At 37.9% G+C, this 19,772-nt stretch overlaps 1 protein-coding gene across 1 annotated transcript; it reads right to left on the bottom strand.

Moving 5' to 3' along the window:
* Positions 1–15,867: 15,867 nt before the first annotated feature.
* On the bottom strand, positions 15,868–18,851 carry LOC147613846 (uncharacterized). The gene is made up of 4 exons (XM_086781245.1): positions 18,669–18,851; positions 18,393–18,514; positions 17,566–17,770; positions 15,868–16,439 (listed from the first exon to the last, which is right to left on the bottom strand). The coding sequence occupies exons 1-4, from the start codon at positions 18,736–18,738 to the stop codon at positions 16,300–16,302; spliced, it is 537 nt and encodes a 178-aa protein (XP_086637371.1). The 5' UTR covers positions 18,739–18,851; the 3' UTR covers positions 15,868–16,299.
* Positions 18,852–19,772: the final 921 nt, after the last annotated feature.

Raw genomic sequence — 19,772 nt, 5'->3', positions numbered from 1 at the left:
TGACAGTCCTTTGACTGTTAGCCTTGACTCAAAATCTCTTCTCCCAAACCCAGACAAGCCAATCCAAGCCTTTTAAACCTTCAACTGACTTCATCTGATTCTCAGCTAACCTAAACTAACTCTGTACTCTCTCATCTGTTGATTGACTCAGTTCTGACTTAGAATCAGTTCCTTAGTCATTAGACTGACATCCACAGGTGCTCCATTCCATGAACTCTAACAAAGCAACTCATTCACCACAATTGAAACATAAAATCAAAAGACTATATATCCATTCACAATTGACACAAACCAAACTGTTAGACTTCATATGAAAAACACACAAATAGTGTCTTGATAACCCTGAGATCAGAAGAAAACAATAAAAAACTCAAGGATCCCCCATAGCCTCCCAACAACACTTCAAATCTTCGCCTTCAACAGCTACAGTCAAGGAGAAATTGAACTGGGTCAAGTCTCTAACAGAGAAGCTCTTCAGAGATCCTAGAGGACACACCTCCTAATTGATCCTCTGGTCTTCTTCAGCCCTTCCTCTTCTCTGATCCAATCAAACCTCTCACACTACACAGTTCATTGTGATCTTCAACATCTACAGGATCTCGTATGTGGTGTCATTGGCAAGTTAGTAAATTGTGACAATTAGATGTGCTAAAATTTAAAAACTAGTAGTCACATTTTTATTTTTTAGCTAAATTACTGTACACAATACTATAAAGAAAGTTTGTTGTTTATATCGTTGCAAATTGATATAACATGCAAAGGTCATGGGTTGATTGCCTACATAATGTTCTCAAAATCTCACTAAATGTTGATAATCTATCAAGCTCTCTCTCTCTCTCTCTCTCTCTCTCTCTCTCTCTCTCTCTCTCTCTCTCTCTCTCTCTCTCTCTTTCTCTCTCTCTCTCTTCCATATTGACATGCAAAGGTTGTTGAAAATACAAGTGAATAGGGTGTGTGCGGGAACAAGCCCTTGGTTAGAGGCTATAAAAGAGGATGAGTAAATGTGAAAGAACCTGTGAAAAGGTGAGAAGAATTACTGGGAGAGAATAAAGGGTAGCATGAGAAGATTTAGGAAGTGTGGAGATATTCTGGGAAAAGTGAAGAGGTGGAGAGAATCAAGCAAAAGAGGTGGAGATATTCTGGGAGAGGTGGAGTGAATCAAGGAGAAATCAGTGGGATTAGATGCTTTGATGTAAACTCTATAAATTGACGCATTGCCCTAATGAGAATTTGCTGGTTTTTGAGTATCCATGCCTACATTAATCTATTTGTTAATTACCCACTAATTACATCTTAATTATTTACTAATCACTTGTTAATGATGTTGATTCTAGTGTTTGATCCACCATAGCTCATCACATTGCCCTAATTTCAACATGGTATTAGAGCCATGCCTAGAATCTATCATTTTGTGAGCTCATTATCTTGCTAATTATTTTGCTAATTAGGATTAGTAGAAAATTATAATTTTCTCTCTTTTTTCAACTCACCTCTATATCCCCAGCCAGTGGAGGAGCTCCCTCTCCTTGCACACATAAAATTAGGTCAAACCCTTCTAGCACATGATAGCTATCTTAGTGCTCTTCAAGCTCATCAAGAAAGAAGCACAAATCGTCAACGGAGCTGGGAGAAATCACTGTTTTAGCAGGCACCGTTTTTCAGCAGAAGATCTAAAATCTTGTCTTCACCAAATCAAAGTTCTCTAATTCCTCTTAGCCCAAGGTGTTTTCAAGCATGCTCTACAAGCTAGTGAAGACAGAATTCAATTTCATCAAGTCTACAGTGAGATCCAAGCTCTTCATTAAATCTGCAGGTGACTTTGGTAAAACAGAGATTAAGCTTTCAATATTTGGTCAAATCTTGTCTTTCTTGGCTTAATCCTCTACTAGACTCATTGCTATTGATGCCTTTGAAAGCATTTGAGCTCATTTGAAGTCTAAGGCACCGGATCTGGACTCCCCGCATACTCTGTTTTTTGCACATAATATAGTGGATTAATTTGCTAATAAATAATTAATCAGTGCTAATCACTATATTTTGGTACAATTGAGGGTTCAAATTAACCATTAGGTATCTGATACAGATCCCTATAACTTCAAATTGCAATTCGGAGTTGGTTTGATACTCCAACCATTCCGTACAAATTGGTTACCCTTGATTTAATGTAATTTCTGGAAAAATTGTGTTGATAAATTTGTGATAATCATCATTTTGCATTTAACCCTTGGTTAATGCATGTAAATCTCACTCAAATTCAAGATTATTCACAGCCAGAGTTGCATTTGGGAATGTGCATAAGAATGGATGCTATACGCATTATGTATTGGGCACATTGCATCAGTGTAAATATGGGATCGGACACTGCCCTTGTCCAGAATAAGGCAAGAGGTAAGACCTCCTGCATAAATTTGGGTTTGCATTGCATAATGAAACAAGATGAACATCAAAAGCCCAAAGGAACTGTCATCAAAACATTGAAACATGTTGCTCACATGGAGCAAGAAGACATGACGGACAAGCTCATGGCCCCAGCCATGAAAGAAGAAGAACATCTCCTTCCAAGAAGAAGATCCACACCAAGAAGATCTAAAGGAAGACATGGACATGAGAAGAGAAGCTGCCACAAGAAGAGAAGTTGTCCCAAGAAGACTGAAAGAAGAGAACGACATGGACGCGTGGAGAGAAGCTACCATGACAAGAAGACTGAAGAAGAGAAGATGTGAGGCTCCAAAGAGTGAGGAGCCATGTGAAAATCTCAGAGAGAGAGAGAGAGAGAGAGAGAGAGAGAGAGAGAGAGAGAGAGACCCCACAACCCAATGTAACCTACCCCAACAAAGTAAAACCACCTCTGAGCCACCGATGATGTAGGCCACGTGGTAGATAGATGTATGTGTGAGCACTTTAGTCAAGGTCGCGGGCACTTAAAGTAGCCTTGGACACATAAAGAGAGAGAGTGTCAAGGACTATGGAGTTTAGGGACTTGAGGCACTGGTCGCGGGCTATCAAGTAAGAGAGAAACTTGATATAGGGTCCAGGTGTGCTAAGATAACTTGAGGGGAGGTGTAGACACTAGTCGTGGACTATCAAGTAAGGGGAGGCAAACTTGGTATAGGGTCGAGGTGTTCTAGGAGTATTCACTTGAGGGGAGGTGCTGAAAATAGAAGTAAATATGGTGTGTGCGGGAACAAGCCCTTGGTTAGAGGTTGTAAAAAAGGATGAGTAAATGTGAAAGAACTTGTGAAAAGGTGAGAAGAATCTACCGAGAGAGAATAAAGGGTAGCATGAGAAGATTTAGGAAGTGTGGAGATATTCTGGGAAGTGTGGAGATATTCTGGGAAAAGTGAAGAGGTGGAGAGAATCAAGCAAAAGAGGTGGAGATATTCTGGGAGAGGTGGAGTGAATCAAGGAGAAATCAGTGGGATTAGATGCTTTGATGTAAACTCTATAAATTGAGGCATTGCCCTAATGAGAATTTGTTGGTTTTTGAGTATCCATGCCTACATTAATCTATTTATTAATTACCCACTAATTATATCTTAATTATTTGCTAATCACTTATTAATGATGTTAATTCTAGTGTTTGATCCACCATAGCTCATCACAATGCCCTAATTTCAACAAAGGTCATGGGTTGATTGTTTACACAATGTTCTCAAAAGCTCACTAAATATTAATAATCTATCAAGCTCTCTCTCTCTCTCTCTCTCTCTCTCTCTCTCTCTCTCTTCCATATTGACATACTATATATTGTTAATGATATGGAAGGTAAGAAAATATAATATTATAGTATTATGTGATAGTTGTCCCATCAAATAATAAGATACATATGAATAAGATGACCATTACAAGTGGAAAAGTTATCGATTTTAGTGGATATGAAATGATAATGTAAGATTTGGCATTGGGTTTTTCACAATGGAACCTCCATTTAATAATGCAAATATATAGCATAATTTAGCCTATAATGTGAAGACGTAATGTGAAGATGTGCTACTAGATATGATTATGTGAAAATTAGACTAGATATGATTACGTAGCTATTAGAATAGATGTGATAATAAGTAGATATGAGTATGTGGAAATTATGTGGCAATAAGGCTATACATATCTACATATACATACAAACATAGATACATATAATCTCTTGCATGGAAATTGGAGTAGCATATACATATACATAGATATATATAATCCCTTTCATGGAAATTGGAATAACATGTGGCAATATTATGGAGATCACACCACCTTATAATGGCATGTAATATATTGACATGGTTGTGTATGGTAGTTAAACTAGGCCACAATAGAAGGGTCAACATAGGATGATAAAAAAGCACAATAGTAGGGTCAACATAGAATGATTAAAAGCAAAAGTTATTTCACTACTACCTATTCATGTGATGCAATCATATATGTGGTGGGAATATGGGAAAATGTTTCATGGAATTCCATTATTTCATACTTCAATTCATTGGAATTCTAGTGTTAATACATGCTAAATGGGTCTCTGCATTGTTCATCCTTGTTCATTGGAACTCCATTTTTCATACTTGCTAAATGGATACCTACATAACGGTACATACTTGATGATGTAGTAATATAGTGGCATTTTTCATTGGGCTACTACGTGGTAATAGAGAAGAATGATAGTTAAGTAGTCGATTTGCCTATTGATACCATGGTAAAAGTATGGAAATAAGGTCAAGTATGATATAATGACTTGTGACATTTTGCAAATAAGCTGTCATGTACTGACATGACCATCTTGGATTTTCATAACAAATATTTATTATTATTGGAATCTCATGTAATAAGGAAATATGAAATTTAAATTATAATAGAATCTACATGTTATGCATTTGTAGATGTGTCCATGTAATGATGTGGTGATGCTTGGTGATTTTAAGCATCATATACTTACATATACCATGATTGTCAATCCAAACACCAATGATTTATATGGGTTTGCTTGATTAAAGCATGCAATAATGGCTCTTGACCTTAAATAATTAGTATTAAACCAAGGATGGCATGCATGTGTAACATCTAGTAGATTAAGAACTTGAATTTGCCTAATCATATCATTTCAGGGGGACCATAGCAAAAAATGATAAGCGGAAGCTACTACTAGTTTTCATAACATGGAGTCTATTGAAAGACAAGACAATAATTAATTTTCTTTAAAATTTTCTAAGGAAGTTAATCAAGGATTACTAAAGAATTAAGCAAGATAAAAGCCTAATAATAGTGCACATTGTAGGAAGTTACATGAATATTACAATATATAAGAGTTGCAACTAAATTTTAATTACCTGGCATTCATATTGGATATCCCTATTGCTTGCAACACACTTCTCAAGCACACACCTTGCTCCAGAAGAGGATACAAAGAAGGCACACAAATCAACTATGAGATCCTCGCATTCACACACACACACACACACACACGCGCGCGCGCGCGCCCGCACACGCCCGCACACACACACACACACACACACACACACACACACACACACACCCGCACACACACACACACACACACACACACACACACACACACACACACACACACACACATTAACAAATAAATTAGCTTATGCCTTGATGTAATGTGGGCTTGGATTAATGCAGATGACATAAAAAATCAAGGTTAATTATCATCACTATTATAAGGCTCTAATCAATGCTCTTAATCACTACTTATGGGTTTGCCTGAAGCTAAAAGGAAAATGGCACAAAGATGAAAAAAGCAACAATAATTGCCAAGCTTTCATGCTGAAACGTTGTGGCAAATAAATCAACCTTATTTGCAAAGATAATTGTAAATATAAGAGACCTTATAAAAGTGGAGTTTCAAAGAAAAAGCTAATTGTGCTTGTAATCAACCTAGGCAAACCATTAGTATTTATAAACCCCCTTGGTGTTCCAAAAATATAGTGGGGGTGGGAATTTTCTTGTATGCTAAGCATGACTTTTCAATGCACGGGGTGGCTCCACTTCTTCCCTCCCTTTTCCTTTCACACCTCTAACTACTCTTTTCTTTTGTGACCCTTTCATACTCTCTCCTTTTCATATTGATGGCCTTTAAACCAATGAGTGGTCTTGTACAAAAAATTTACCTATATGTGGCCCTTTCAATTCTCTCCTTTTCATAATGATGGCCCTTAGTACAAAATTTTTCCTTCAAGTTCTTGACTTCCAATGGTTTGGTATTGATAACCTAGTGCCCCACGTTTTTTATAGTTCACATTGTTAACGGAGAAATATGTCCTTCTTTTCACTTTCCAATAGTTCACATAGAAGTGTCATTTTTCCTTTCACTAGAGCCATTCTTTGAAGAAATAAACTTGAATTGAATATCATCTAACTTGGTGTGATACACTCAATGTAGCATTCCTTTGCTAGATAAATCAGATGTGATACACTCAATGGCATTCCTTCACTAGACATTTGAAGGATGAAATAGAACACACAAGTTTGTGAATAGAGTAGAACCAAATAAAATGTAATTAAATCATATGTAATACTCAATGGCATTCCTTCACTACATATTCAAAGGATGAAATAGAACACTCACGTTTTTGTTTGGAAATGCCTAGAACTCTCACTATATACTTTATCATAAATGATAGGATGTTGTTCTACACCTATGGAATTGACTTGGTCTTGCACAAGCAAAAACGCCTCCTTAATGAAAAGAAATGAGTTTTATTGTGATAACTACAATGAAAAAGGAAAGACCATAGTTACTTTGTGTTTCCACCACCAATATTTGGTTTACAAATAAAAAAAAGATTATGTTTATAAGCTTGGAGGTATTACCTGTTGCTTAACCTATTATTGCAAGTACATACTTTAGTTCTTTTTTTACGTCATTGCACATCTACATGGTCTAACCTTTGTTAACTTGATTGGAAAAAACATACTAAAGATGTCAATTTTAATAGACATATTTTTTAGTTTGTGAATATTCATTGATAAGTTAGATGAAAAGCCCTCCATATTTTGAGTCATGTGAAAATAGTGTGTTGTAAAGATAAAGTGATCATGAGTATACATCACATGTGTAATTGAAAGCTAGCACTTAGAATAAGGACATTTTCATGCTTGGCGAGGATGTTAACATATTTTTACTAATAAGGTTCATGATAGATAACATTTTTTACATAAAGAAAGTATGGTTTTTGGATCTCAATTTGTGTCGATAATTTTTCCCTCTCTAAATCAAAGAATAATTCAAGGTAAACAATATTTTTTCTCTCTCTCAAGTCAAAGAACATTTCAAGGCACATTGTTACATAGTCCAAGATATCAAATAAATCCCATAAAAATAGTGGATAGATATAAAGCCCTCAAGATTCTCCTCTTTACTCACCTTCTCCCCATTTTTATGTAGCCTTAACTAGTTTATTCCCTGGTTTTTTAAAATAAGAAGCTTTTTTTAGCCTATTTGAGTGAAAAGAACTAGTACCGATTTTTAAACATCAAGCACGTTTCAATGGGGACTAAATTATTATTAAGATGTACTTATCAAGTGCTTCTCATATGTATTCATTGTGTTCATACTGAGAAGAAAATGTTTTACATGAGATATTTCTATCGTATATCATGATGAGGATCACATACCTTTAATTCTCTTATTTTTCCATTGGCCATAGATTATGAGATCTCTGTCCCCACCTCAAGGACTAATAACCAAAGTAAATCAACATAAAAAATGAGAACATGGATTAAACTAGTAAATTTTCCGTATTTGTAGGACCTTGCATCATTCACATTTTATATGGAAGTGGCTTCAATAGCCTACAAAGTTAAATCTATATTCCTATACAAATACTATTATATACTAGAAAAAGAACTCATTTTGAAGTAAAGAAGAAAATGATAAGGGGTGGTATTAGTCATTATAAATGATTTATTATAAAAAATCAAAATATTTAACATCAAGCTCTATGCTTATTTGTAACATGTAGGTAGAATTTTGAGTTTATTTTAGGAGAAACCAAAAATTACACAAGATAACATAATTAATTTTTTTAGGTGTTGTGGCTAAAGTCAAATAATCCATGTTAAAAAATTATCTAGTTTGATTCAAATTATTCTATTTAAGATATTTAAATTCTTTCTTTAATATCTATGGTTGTAGGTTTACTCTAATGTTCTTGAGATATGTGTTTAAATTATTGATAAGAAAACATTATCCACTTGCACACTAACACAGCTGCCTGAACCTTCATCAACGCATCCAACAGCCAGGTGATCAACGCATCATCATCATCCTCAATAGTTTCTACATTTTACAATCATCTACATCCACACGGACTGCCACCATTACCGACCTCTTGCACCAACTTTATCTTTGCTTCTTCGTCAGTCTAGTACTCAGAGTCACCTCCCATCAGGGAGCCTCTTATACTGGATTACTTCATCATTATACATACACTCAAGATGTGTTGATTTAGTCTCATTTCTCGCACATCTGGTCCTTTCACCTTTTGCCCTCACAGGGTCTCCTCAGAGGTAAAGAAGAGATATGACATGAGGCACCATCTTCGGGGAGGCAATACAGGATGAGAAGGGATGGAATCAAGGCCGCCCATGCGAGGGCTGAAGCGGGAGTAGGGGGGATTCCATCACTCTTCCAATGGCTCCACCAGCACTGGGAGAAGAGGAAGGTATTCTTTTGTGAGGCCTGGGAAGTAAACTGTATAATGTTATACAGGAGAGCCTGAAACGCCAACCAGCGGTTTGGATGCAATCGAAGCTGTGTTGCCACCTTGCAAAGAAAGCTTGGGCTGTACACAATGTGATGGGGCTCAATTACATGACTCTGCTGGTGAGTTGATCTTTACAGGCACTCCAAGGAGACTAGCTTGTAGAAATCCCTGAGTTGTCCGTGCATCTATGGGAGCAGCTACCAGCAATCTTGCATACCAGTGTGGAGATGCAATAGGAGCTATAGGTCCCCTTCTAAGAAAGATAGGCAAGGGAAGATGGCCTCGATCGAGGATGATGGAGTGGGTCCATGGAGTCCTCCTGGGGGTGAAGACCAGAAGAGGCCGAAGGTTGATGAAGAATAAATTGCCCAAGAACTCCAGAAACTGCTAGATGAAAACGGAGGGGATGGGCCAGGGTGGAGAGACAAAGCCGGAGGGACACAAGAGAGAGGGGGAAAAGGCATGGGGCAATAGAGAGGGGGCTGCGCGGGTGGCGAGAGAGGGGGGGCACGAGCGACGGCTGGGGAGCGAGAGAGAGAGTGGGGTGCTGATAATAAGAGGGGGGTGCACGTGGATAGCAGAAAGGAGAAGGGGGGACGACCGTGCAGATGGCAGGGGGGCGAGAGATGGCGTAGAGTGTAGCACAGGCGAAGGAAGGGGGCGTGCTGACAGAAGAGGGGAGGTGCGCAAGTGGGAAGAGGGGGGGGCACCGGGGATAGCAAGGGGACGATGAGTAGAGGCGCTGCAAGCAGATGTACGTGTGATTAACCAGGACAATCATCTTCATCCACTCACCTTGATCATGTAGTCCGCCTCATGCAAATTTGATGCTGCAAATGCATCAGACAAGTTAGCAGATGAATAGTACTAATCAAAACACTAATGAACCTTGATTTGTAATAACCTTGGTTTGCAAATCAACAGTTTAAACAACAGTCTCAGCACACAACAGATCGGCGGGTTTGACACCTCAGAGTTTTACAGGCCTACCCAATGAAGATATTTTCATGTGGTCGGATTAGTTTGACAATGTGGCAGCATATCATGGATGGACAGATGACACGAAGGCACATGAGGTCAGAACAGTTTTGGATGGAATTGCAGCCACGTGGTATGTACAACAAGATGATGTCATTAAATCGCAATGGCCCTTGATATAGAATTTAATCCATTCGTTCGTTCAAACTAATGTGGCACAATCTGCATTACAACAAATACATGAGTGCATTCAGTTACAAGGAGAACCGATTTTGCAATTTGGTGTCAAATTGAATCAGTTGCTGGTAAGAGCAGATCCTAACATGACTGAAGATATGAAGTTATTTCTCTTGTGGCCAAGAATGAGACATGACATCACCAGGAGGGTTAGGGACCAGGGTCCCACTTCGTTTAAGCAAGCTATGGAGATAGCCCAACACATTGAAGCAGATGTTCCACAAGATCCCCAGGCTAAGGGATGGAGGTCAAGTCCTCAGCAAAAATATCTTAACAAGTTTAAGTTTCAATTGGAGGGGGTCGTCTCCCAATGGATGTGGATGTACAGAATGCTCAGAAAGGTTACAGATTGCCTGCCAAAGATGCATAGGGTAGACCAAGGTGTTTCAATTGTAACAAGTATGGGCATGTTGCCAAGTATTGCAGGTCTCCCAAACGTCCCACCCCAATGTACAAAATGTTCAGGTCAAGGGTTCGGATGCAGCCGTCTTAGGCATAATTCCAGAAAACGAATGAGCGAGTGGGTTCTGGAGGAGGCCCACCCGCATGTCCAAGCCACTCAAGCCCCCAAAAAATTAGTTTGTACAATTTTAACTCTTATTTACAATACAGATGTTGAGGTTTTGCTGGATACATGTAGTTCATTTTCCTCTATCAGTAGTCAATTGGTGGAATAGTTGCAGTTGCCAATTACTTCACCTCCGTAGATTTCTGTTCTTTTTGGTGATCACACACAGGTGTACAGATATAGTGCCGTGGTTGATGTTCCTTTGTAGATGGGGGATACTACGTTCTACCAGAAGTGTTATGTTTTGCCAAGGCAGTTATTCAAGGTTACCCTGGGGTGTGACTGGTTCATTCAGACTGGAGCAAGGTTGGATTTTCGTCCAGAAAATTTGGTATTACCAAGGGTGTTACCAATTCCATTTTTACAGATGCAAAATGTAGCACATTATACATGCAGTCAAGTGGAAAAGCACGTCATTTCGGACACCCTTTCGAATTGCAGCAAATTCAGAAGATTATGTCACAGTTTCAGGCGCTTATACCACATTCTTTGCAAGCTTCTATAACAACTGCAGAAGTCCATCATGTGATCATAACAGAGGGGATCAGAAACCTATTAAGATGACACAGAGGCGGAGGTCCCCGAAGGAGAATCAATTGATAGAGGAGGCTGTGCAAGATATGCTCCACATAGGTGTCATCAAACTGTCTCAGAGCCCTTGGGCATCAAGCCCCATTTAGTAAAAAAGCCAAATGGAGATTATCGCTTTTGCATTGATTTCCATCCCTTTAATAAAGTCACTATACATGATGTTTATCCGCTGCCCAGATTGGATGCTTTACTGGATGAGTTGGGCCAATCTATGTACTTCACATCTTTAGATTTAGCTTCAGGCTTTTGGCAAATACCACTTGATCCCTGGGATGCACAGAAAACAGCTTTTCGGACATCCAAAGGATTGTTTGAATTTGTGGTCATGCCATTTGGGTTGTCAGATGCCCCATACATTCCAGAGGTTAGTTAATACAATATTTTCAGATCTCATCAGTAGAAAAGTGTTAGTGGTGTATTTGGATGATATCCTGATTTATACCAAGACATAGGTGGAACACGTTGAGGTGATCATGAAGTGTTGAAAAGATGCAAAAGTTCAATTTGAAGCTACAATTCAAGAAGTGCAAATGGGCAAGAACAAAGCTGAAATTTTGGGATTTCATCATTTCTCATCAAGGGGTACAAATTGATAAAAAAAAATCTTAGTATTCAAGAGTTTCCTCAGCCCAAAAATTTGAAACATTTACAAAGGTTCATTGGGATGTTGAATTTCTCTTACAAATTTTTGCCTAGGGTGCGGCTGAGGTCACACAACCATTCAGAAGACTGATGAAAAAGGGCATCAAATTTGTGTGGGATCAACAGTGTCAGCATGCATTTCATCAATTAAAGGATTTAGTCAAACAGACACTGGTCTTGAAGTACCCAGATTTCAACAAGCCGTTTCTCCTCAGAACAGATGCATCTAATACATGTGGTTGGTGCTGTTTTATTACAACCCCATCAGAATGAGTGGTGGCCCATATGCTTCATCAGCCGCCGCAGCTTGACAAAGTCGGAGTTAAACTATTCTACAATGGAAAAGGAGCTTGTGGCAGTTGTTTGGGTTATACAAAAGTTACACCCTTATGTGCATGGCGCACAGGTCACGGTTGAAATAGATCATCAGCCCTTGATTGGCTTGCTACAAAAGAAGCATCCACTTGGTCACATTTTGAGATGGGTTCTGGCATTACAAGATTATACATTCACGTTGGCCTATTGTCCAGGCAAAGAAAATTATATTGCAGATTTGCTGTCAAGACAATTTGAGGAGAATCATGAAGCAGTCCAAAATACACAGTTGACACAGTATGATTTCCCTACAGATGAAGCTAGGTTGGGTTAGATGCAAGGTCAAGATTCAACAATCCAAGCAATCATGCAAAAAATCAGGCTATCTCCAGGGTCCATTGCCCCGTCCAGGTTTTACATTCAGAATAACATTTTATATTTGGTGAGTGGGGATGAGCCTAGAGTTTATGTGCCTAACTCTCTGAGGACTGTTTGAGGAGATAATATTTTTGGCCAGAGATGAGAAAGGACCTTAGTACTTTTTTGAAGAGTTGCAGTAAATGTCAAATGTGTAAGCAACCAAAGACGAAACCAATGGGATTATGACAGCCAATTGAGGTTTAAAAACATTTCGAGTTGGTAGCTTGGGATGTAGTGGGCCCTTTGCCAGAGTCTGTTTCCGGGAATAAGTACATTATAGTGCTGACAGAATACTTGACCAGGTGGTGTGAGGCAAAAGCTGTGCCAAACAGTGTTTATTTTGAAGGTTGCAGAGCTCTTCTAAGGGCAATTTGACCTGCTAAAGAACTATGAAAAAGAATCAAGTATTACTCTTGAAGTGCTATTAAAAAAATTTACCTTTCACATGGAAGGGTGAAAAAAATTGAACCTTGCACAGGAAGGGCATGTAGGTATTAGTTTGTTGCTTCTTTAGATACACATTACACATTAATTAGTTCTTTTTTTAAAGACATTCGTCGATAGCTTATTGAGAAAACTGATGAAGCTTTATAGCAAAACCATGGTGATCAAGAAAAACAAACTTCATAAGCAAAGAGATTGTAATACAGTGGGTCAATGGATATATTGTTACCATTTCATTGTAAATGTTTTACGAAGGAATTTGAAAGATAACCTTTATGTTGGCCGTCGGGTTGAACAAGACAATCAAACAGATGATCACAATTTATGTAGATCCAATGAGACGAGATTGGGACAAGTATTTGCCCTATGTTCTACATGCATATAGGTGCTCAAGGTACTAGGCATCGACACACCATCAGTCCATTTCGGGCACTATATATAGATGGGATCCAAGTTTTCCACCGGATTTACCGCATATGCAAAAATAGAGAAGAAACATGCAGATGCTGCTTCGTGGTACCTTCATCTCAAGCGATTTCAGCCCATGTTAAGGCAAGCACTGCTTAAAAACCTTATAACAGCACGGTTCAAGAAGAAAAAGCACTATGATATCACTGGAATACACAGACAATCAGAAGGTCATGCTATATTATCCCCATCGCCGCCGAAAAGACAATTCAGAGTCTTTGATGCATCGGTGGGTTGGTCCATATACAGTAATCAGAACTCAGAGCACATACATCCTTGCAAGAGATGGTTACGATACACAGACAACAGCTCATAGTGTGAGAATGAAACCTTTCATTGTTGGTAGGTGAGAGGGACCTACCTCAGAAGCTGCAGACACGTTGATGGTGAGGTCGTCGAGCTAATGGAGTCGATCCAACGTGCAGCCGACTTGAGGATGGAATGAAGACGATCGTGCAGTCGACTTAACGTGTAATGAAGGTATAATGCATTTGCTAAGGCAATAACGTGGAGGATAGCTCACGTGGGTGGACGAAAGAGAGGAAGGGCACAAGCAGGCAGACTAGCAGCGCTAATCAGGGCAACAGAAGAGAGGAACCGGGGGCTTCTTGGCGACGAACATGCACTGACGATGGTGTCGGCGATAACAATATTAAAAGTAGATGAAGCCCAAAGCTTAACCTTGTTAATTATGCTTGGCTCAATTACCTTATATACATCTTTATAAAACGCAATTTGTCAAAAAAATCTAAAGCAACCTTTCCTATTTTACAATTGCTACCAAAATACAATTAGTTTTGAGCTTGTTTCTATGCTCTACATTACTTGAGCTTGTTTTCTTTTAACATAAGCACAATAAAAGCTTCTACACAATCATCAAGGCCATCATTCACTTTTTCATCAACTTCAACTTGTTGTAAATGGCTAGAAAAACCATGTGAAATGAACCATACTATTAAAATGACTGCTTCTTAGGGTTTTATGTGTTCTTTCATTTTTGCCATGAGCAAGTGATTAGACATATTAAAGCGTGTTTCCTATAACTCCTATTCGTGGAGAATTTGTCTCACATATGATAGCCAATTTAGTAGGTCAAACTTATCGTTGTGTAGAACCTAGGCTAGATGGGCTGGTTGAGAGAATCAAGAAATTAAGAGAATATGGAAGGGAAAAGGAGGATATAAGTTAATCGCTTGTGAGCTATAAAGGATGTGCTTATATTTATGCAAACATGGATTATATGCTTTTTTAAAATCCTTCCTAAAACTAACCTCTAATTCTTTCAACTTGTCTCCTCTCTTGTTTCCCTATATGAATGGTGTTTTTGTGACTACAATATAATACAAATTGAAAATACAGAACTATATGTGTGATGACCAAGACTAAAATATGATAAGAATATATATCCTTCAATATCAATATCATGTAACTAGTTACATCAATAAATTGAGCATGCTATAAAAGTTGATATCCTTTAATCTAGTGGTGTGTGCATGCACACAGGTGTGTGTGTGTATGTGCGTGAACATGTGCACGTGTAGACGTACACATGCATATGTCAATATGTGCATGTGCATGTGTGTGTGTGTGTGTGTGTGTGTGTGTGCATGTGTGCACATGTAATAGTTGTTCAACATAGGATACTATGCCTATTATGTGTCTATGCACACGCAATAGTCATTCAACAAAGGATACTATTACTTCTTCAATATTATATCAAACATGAATCTCAAGGATTTGTTTCTCAAATTGTTGAAGAAACTACTTTTCATAGTGATACATTAGGGTTGAGATTGTGTGGGATGGAAATGAATCAATTAATTTAAGAGTAGAACATTGAAAAATGATCATAACATTCAACCAAAAAAATATTTTGTGAGAAAATTATCTACCACAGTGTTTATTGACATTTATATATAATTGCTTTTTGGAAGTAGTATAGAATAAGATGCTATGTCTGCTATTGCTCGATGGAGAGTCATTGAATAAATAATAACCACACTATCTATAACAACTTATAATGAATTACTACAGCACTTAAGTGTTGAATATAGGAGAGTTATTGTGCACGTATAAAAAAATGTTAAAACTTGTGAAAGCAAATCGCACATTGAAAATTTTATGATGAGTGATGTGCGCTCGCCGAGGGGGGGGGTTAACTCATAAATATGTAAGTGTAACACGTGGGTTCAACAGAAGGGGTAACTCATAAATATGTAAGTGTAACACGTGGGTTCAACAGAAGGGGTTTTTTAAATCCCTTTTTTACATACAAAAGGGTACCATTTAAAGGGGCTATTTACATATTGAATAGAAAAAGGGTGTGTTTTATTCATGAAAAAATTACAAATAAGGGGTTTTTTAATTAGGCCTTGAACACATGTGATATAGAGAGTTTACATATAGTGAACTCCTTGAGGATGTGCGCTTGATAGGAGTTACACATTAAGGATCACAACTTAAAGACCTCATCAAAATTTTAACTCTTAGAAATAGTCCATTTTTAGTTATATAAACTTATTTTTACAAACATAAGGCTTTGTTAAGCTCTTAAAATTGATATTTGCATGTGGTTACAACTTTTTTTATGGTAGTTCCACATACACATATATATGGCACCCTTCATAGAGTTGAACCAATTAAAGTAGAGAATTCCAAACATATATATGGCACCCTTCACGGAGTTAAACCAATAAAAGTAGAGAATTCCAAACATATATTTAAAAAGTTGTGGCATTCTTCACAAAGATAATTAATCTTTAGCTTAGTAAGCCTATTTGAATGGAGAATATAATATGATCATTCACTCTTTTAGCTTTGATAGTAGAGGTTCAACTCAATAAAATCTTTGGCTTAGTAAGACTATATGAATGGAGAATATATGATCGTTGAGTCTTTTAGCTTTGATAGTAGAATTTTTCATGGTTGAGCTGGAGCCTTCATAGGAGGAAAGGCAACAAATCCTTGGGAGGCAAGAGGTGCAAAAACCACCTCATTGGAAAGACTTTCTTGCATCATTCTTCTAGAATGACTATTGCAAAGCTCAAGCAAGGTCAAACCTGCATTGTCATAAAAAGGTTTACCTTAAAAAAACGATCATACTTGTCACATGCATTTTTGTTTTTTTTTTGTGGTCCTAGATAATGATAAATCACATGATAGTTTGATAGTGGTATTGATGGTGCCATGTGATTTGATGTGAAGTAGAAAACTCAAATTGAATCTATCAAATATGGTTGTCACGTGGTATAGACTAAATGACTGAAGAGTGACTGATTGCAAGCTTACTATATATAATTATTTATACATTGCAAACACCTTGCATTAGGCCTTCATTAAGCCATTAGATTGAGTTAGTGTGCACTATTATGGTTCAAGTAACATGAGCTGCATCCATTAGACTTTTAGTAAGTTGGGTAAAGCCTTCAAGCCTTTAGTATGGGTTTAAATGTAACATTATTGATTGTTGTTGCATAGAAAGGGTGAGTTAAATATGAAGCAAGTACAATGGGTTAAGATATATAGTATGAGTTAAGGTAAAGTACATAGTGTAAAGTACAACGTATCATGAGTTGAGCCTTTAGATTTAATGTCGTGTTTAATGGAATCTAGAGTAAATTTAGAGTTGATGAATAGGCTATTGAGGATTAGGAGGGGTAATGATAGATAGCAGGAGTTAGGGTAAGCACATAGGGTAAAGTACAACGTAGCATGAGTTGAGCCTTTAGACTTAATGTTGTGTTTAATAGAATCTAGAGTAAATTTAGAGTTAGAAGAGTTGGTGAATAGGTTGGGGAGGGTTAGGAGGGGTAATGATAGGTTAGGGAGGATCTATAGTAAATTTAGAGTTAGAAGAGTTGGTGAATAGGTTAGGGAGGATTAGGAGGAGTAATGACAAATAGTAGGAGGATTTTATGTGAGTTTTATAGATAGTATGAGTTAGGGTAAGTACAATGTAGATTCATGAGTTAGGGTAAGTACATAGGGTAAAGTACAATGTAGATTCATGAGTTGAGCCCTTAGACTTAATGGTGTGTTTAATAGAATGTAGAGTAAATTAAGAGATGATGAATAGGTTAGGGAGGATTAGGAGGGGTAATGGTAGGTTAGGGAGGATTAGGAGGGGTAATGGTAGGATTAGAAGGGAGAATTGAGATTAAGTTTAGGGTAAGTAGGGTTGTAGACCTTCTCCGGCGGCGAGGTTGGTGTAGAGTTGAACGACGTTGGGGCAGCTGTGTTGGCATTGAGGGTGGCAGAGGGCTTTCACAAAGGCGTTTTCGGCGAGGGCGTCGGACGAAATGCCCACCCACACCCTCTCTAGCCCGCACCTCTTCACGCAATCGTCCGTCTCTACCCACTCCGATAACCCATCCGCCGCCACCCCACTTACCTGCTTAATCACAACCCCTAAACCAGCATTAGTTCACTAATCACACCGCCTTCATATCATCTCATCATTTTTTCCCACCGCTTCTTGGCCAAGACCCTTTTAAGCACGCAATTATGGAAGGTTTAGAGACAGAACACCAATTATTTCATATGGGCAGCTTGCTTAATTAAAGCATGCAATAATCATTCGCTCCTTACCTTCAATAATTAGCATTCAACCAAGCATGGCATGCATGTTTAACATCTAATTTCAGCCTAGTAGATTAAGAACCTGCATTTGGGCTTGCTTAATTCCCTGCAATAATTATTCGCTCCTTACCTTCAATAATTAGTATTCAATGCTTAACATCTAATTTCAACCTAGTAGATTAAGAACCTGCATTTGCCTGATCATAGCATTTCAGGGGGACCATAGCAAAAATGATGAGCGCCAGCTACTAGTTTTCATTACATAAGAGTCTATGACAATAATTCATTTGCTTTACATGTGCTTAGGAAGTTAATCAGGGATTAGTAGAAAATTAAGCAAGATGAGGGCCTAATAATAGTGCACATTGTAGGAAGTTACATAGAATATTGCAATATATATTTAGTGATGAGTTGCAGAGCTAAATCTTGATTACCTGGCATTCATATTGGATATCCCCATTGCTTGCAACACTCTTCTCAAGCACACACCTTGCTCCAGAAGAGGACACAGAGAAGGCACACAAATCAACCGGGAGATCCTCGCATTCAAACTTGGCTATTGCAACACACACACACACACACACACACAAATTAACAACATAATTAGCTTATACCCACACTTAATGTGAGCTTGGATTAATGCAAATGACATAAAAAATCAAGGCTACTTATCATTAATCCATTCTCTAAATCACTACTTATTGGCTTGCCTGAAGCTAAAAGGAAAATGGCACAAAGATGAAAGGCAACGATAATTGCCAAGCCTTCGTGTCGAAACATTGTGGTAAATAAATTAACCTTATTTGCAAAGATAATTGTAATCCTAGGAGACCTTATAAACCTAGGAGACCTTATTTGCAAAGATAATTGTAAACCGAGGAGACCTTATAAAAGTGGAGTTTCAAAGAAAAAGCATGTAATCAACCTAGGCAAACCATTCATATTTATAAACCCCCGTTATAGTGGGGCTGGTTATCTTCTTGTATGCTAAGCATGACTTTTCAATGCCCCCGGGTGGTTCCACTTCTTTCCTTTCACACCTCTAACTACTCTTTTCTTCTATGGCCCTTTCATATTCTCTCCTTTTCATATTGATGGCCTTTAAACCAATGAGTGGTCTCGTACACAAACAATTCCCTTTGCGGCCCTTTCAAATTCTCTCCTTTTCACAATGATGCCCCCCTCAGACAAATCAATGGTCTTGTACAAAATTTTTCCTTCAAGTTCTTGACTTCCAACGGTTTGGTATTGACAACCTAGTGCCCCATGTTTTTTATATTTCACATTGTCAAAGTAAAAACATGCCCTTCTTTTCACTTTCCAACGATTTGGTATTGACAACCTAGTGCCCCATGTTTTTTATAGTTCACATTGTCTCGAAGTCAAAACATGCCCTTCTTTTCACTTTCCAATAGTTCACATAGAAGTGTCCATTTTCCTTTCACAAGAGCCATTCTTTGAAGAAATAAATTCGAATTAAATATCATCTAACTTGGATTTGGAGCTTGAAAGCTCGAAACTAGCTTTCTTTGATTGTCAAAGTCTCAATTCATGTAAAACTTTAGTATCAATAACTTTACCATACCATACAATAGCTTTATTCAAAGACTATCTAAGAACACGTTTAGATCGAATATCTAACAAGCTTTGAACTTGAATGGGTTACTATGGAGAAACCCCATACATCACATGCCTTGAAGAGAGAGTTATCCACATTTATTTATTTAGTATAAGTATTAAACTTTTGAAATGCCCCCCCTAATTACACTATCTAAACTTGGGAAAAAAATTTACAAATATCCCTAAGCTTATAT

This window comes from Cibotium barometz, chromosome 43 (genome assembly GCF_041138505.1).
Source record: "Cibotium barometz isolate CiBa-2024 chromosome 43, ASM4113850v1, whole genome shotgun sequence".
Taxonomy (NCBI): Eukaryota; Viridiplantae; Streptophyta; class Polypodiopsida; order Cyatheales; family Cibotiaceae; genus Cibotium; species Cibotium barometz.
This window is presented reverse-complemented; position numbering and strand designations above follow the sequence as displayed.

What these genes read in the sequence shown, in the direction of transcription:
- LOC147613846 (XM_086781245.1), bottom strand. Translation starts at nt 18,738, where the DNA reads ATGTTTCGACACGAAGGCTTGGCAATTATCGTTGCCTTTCATCTTTGT. An exon ending in ATATCCAATATGAATGCCAG is followed by an intron (nt 17,771 to 18,392) that starts GTAATCAAGATT and finishes GTGATTAAGCAG; the next exon opens with GTAAGTGGGGTGGCGGCGGA. An exon ending in CAACCTCGCCGCCGGAGAAG is followed by an intron (nt 16,440 to 17,565) that starts GTCTACAACCCT and finishes ATGACAATGCAG; the next exon opens with GTTTGACCTTGCTTGAGCTT.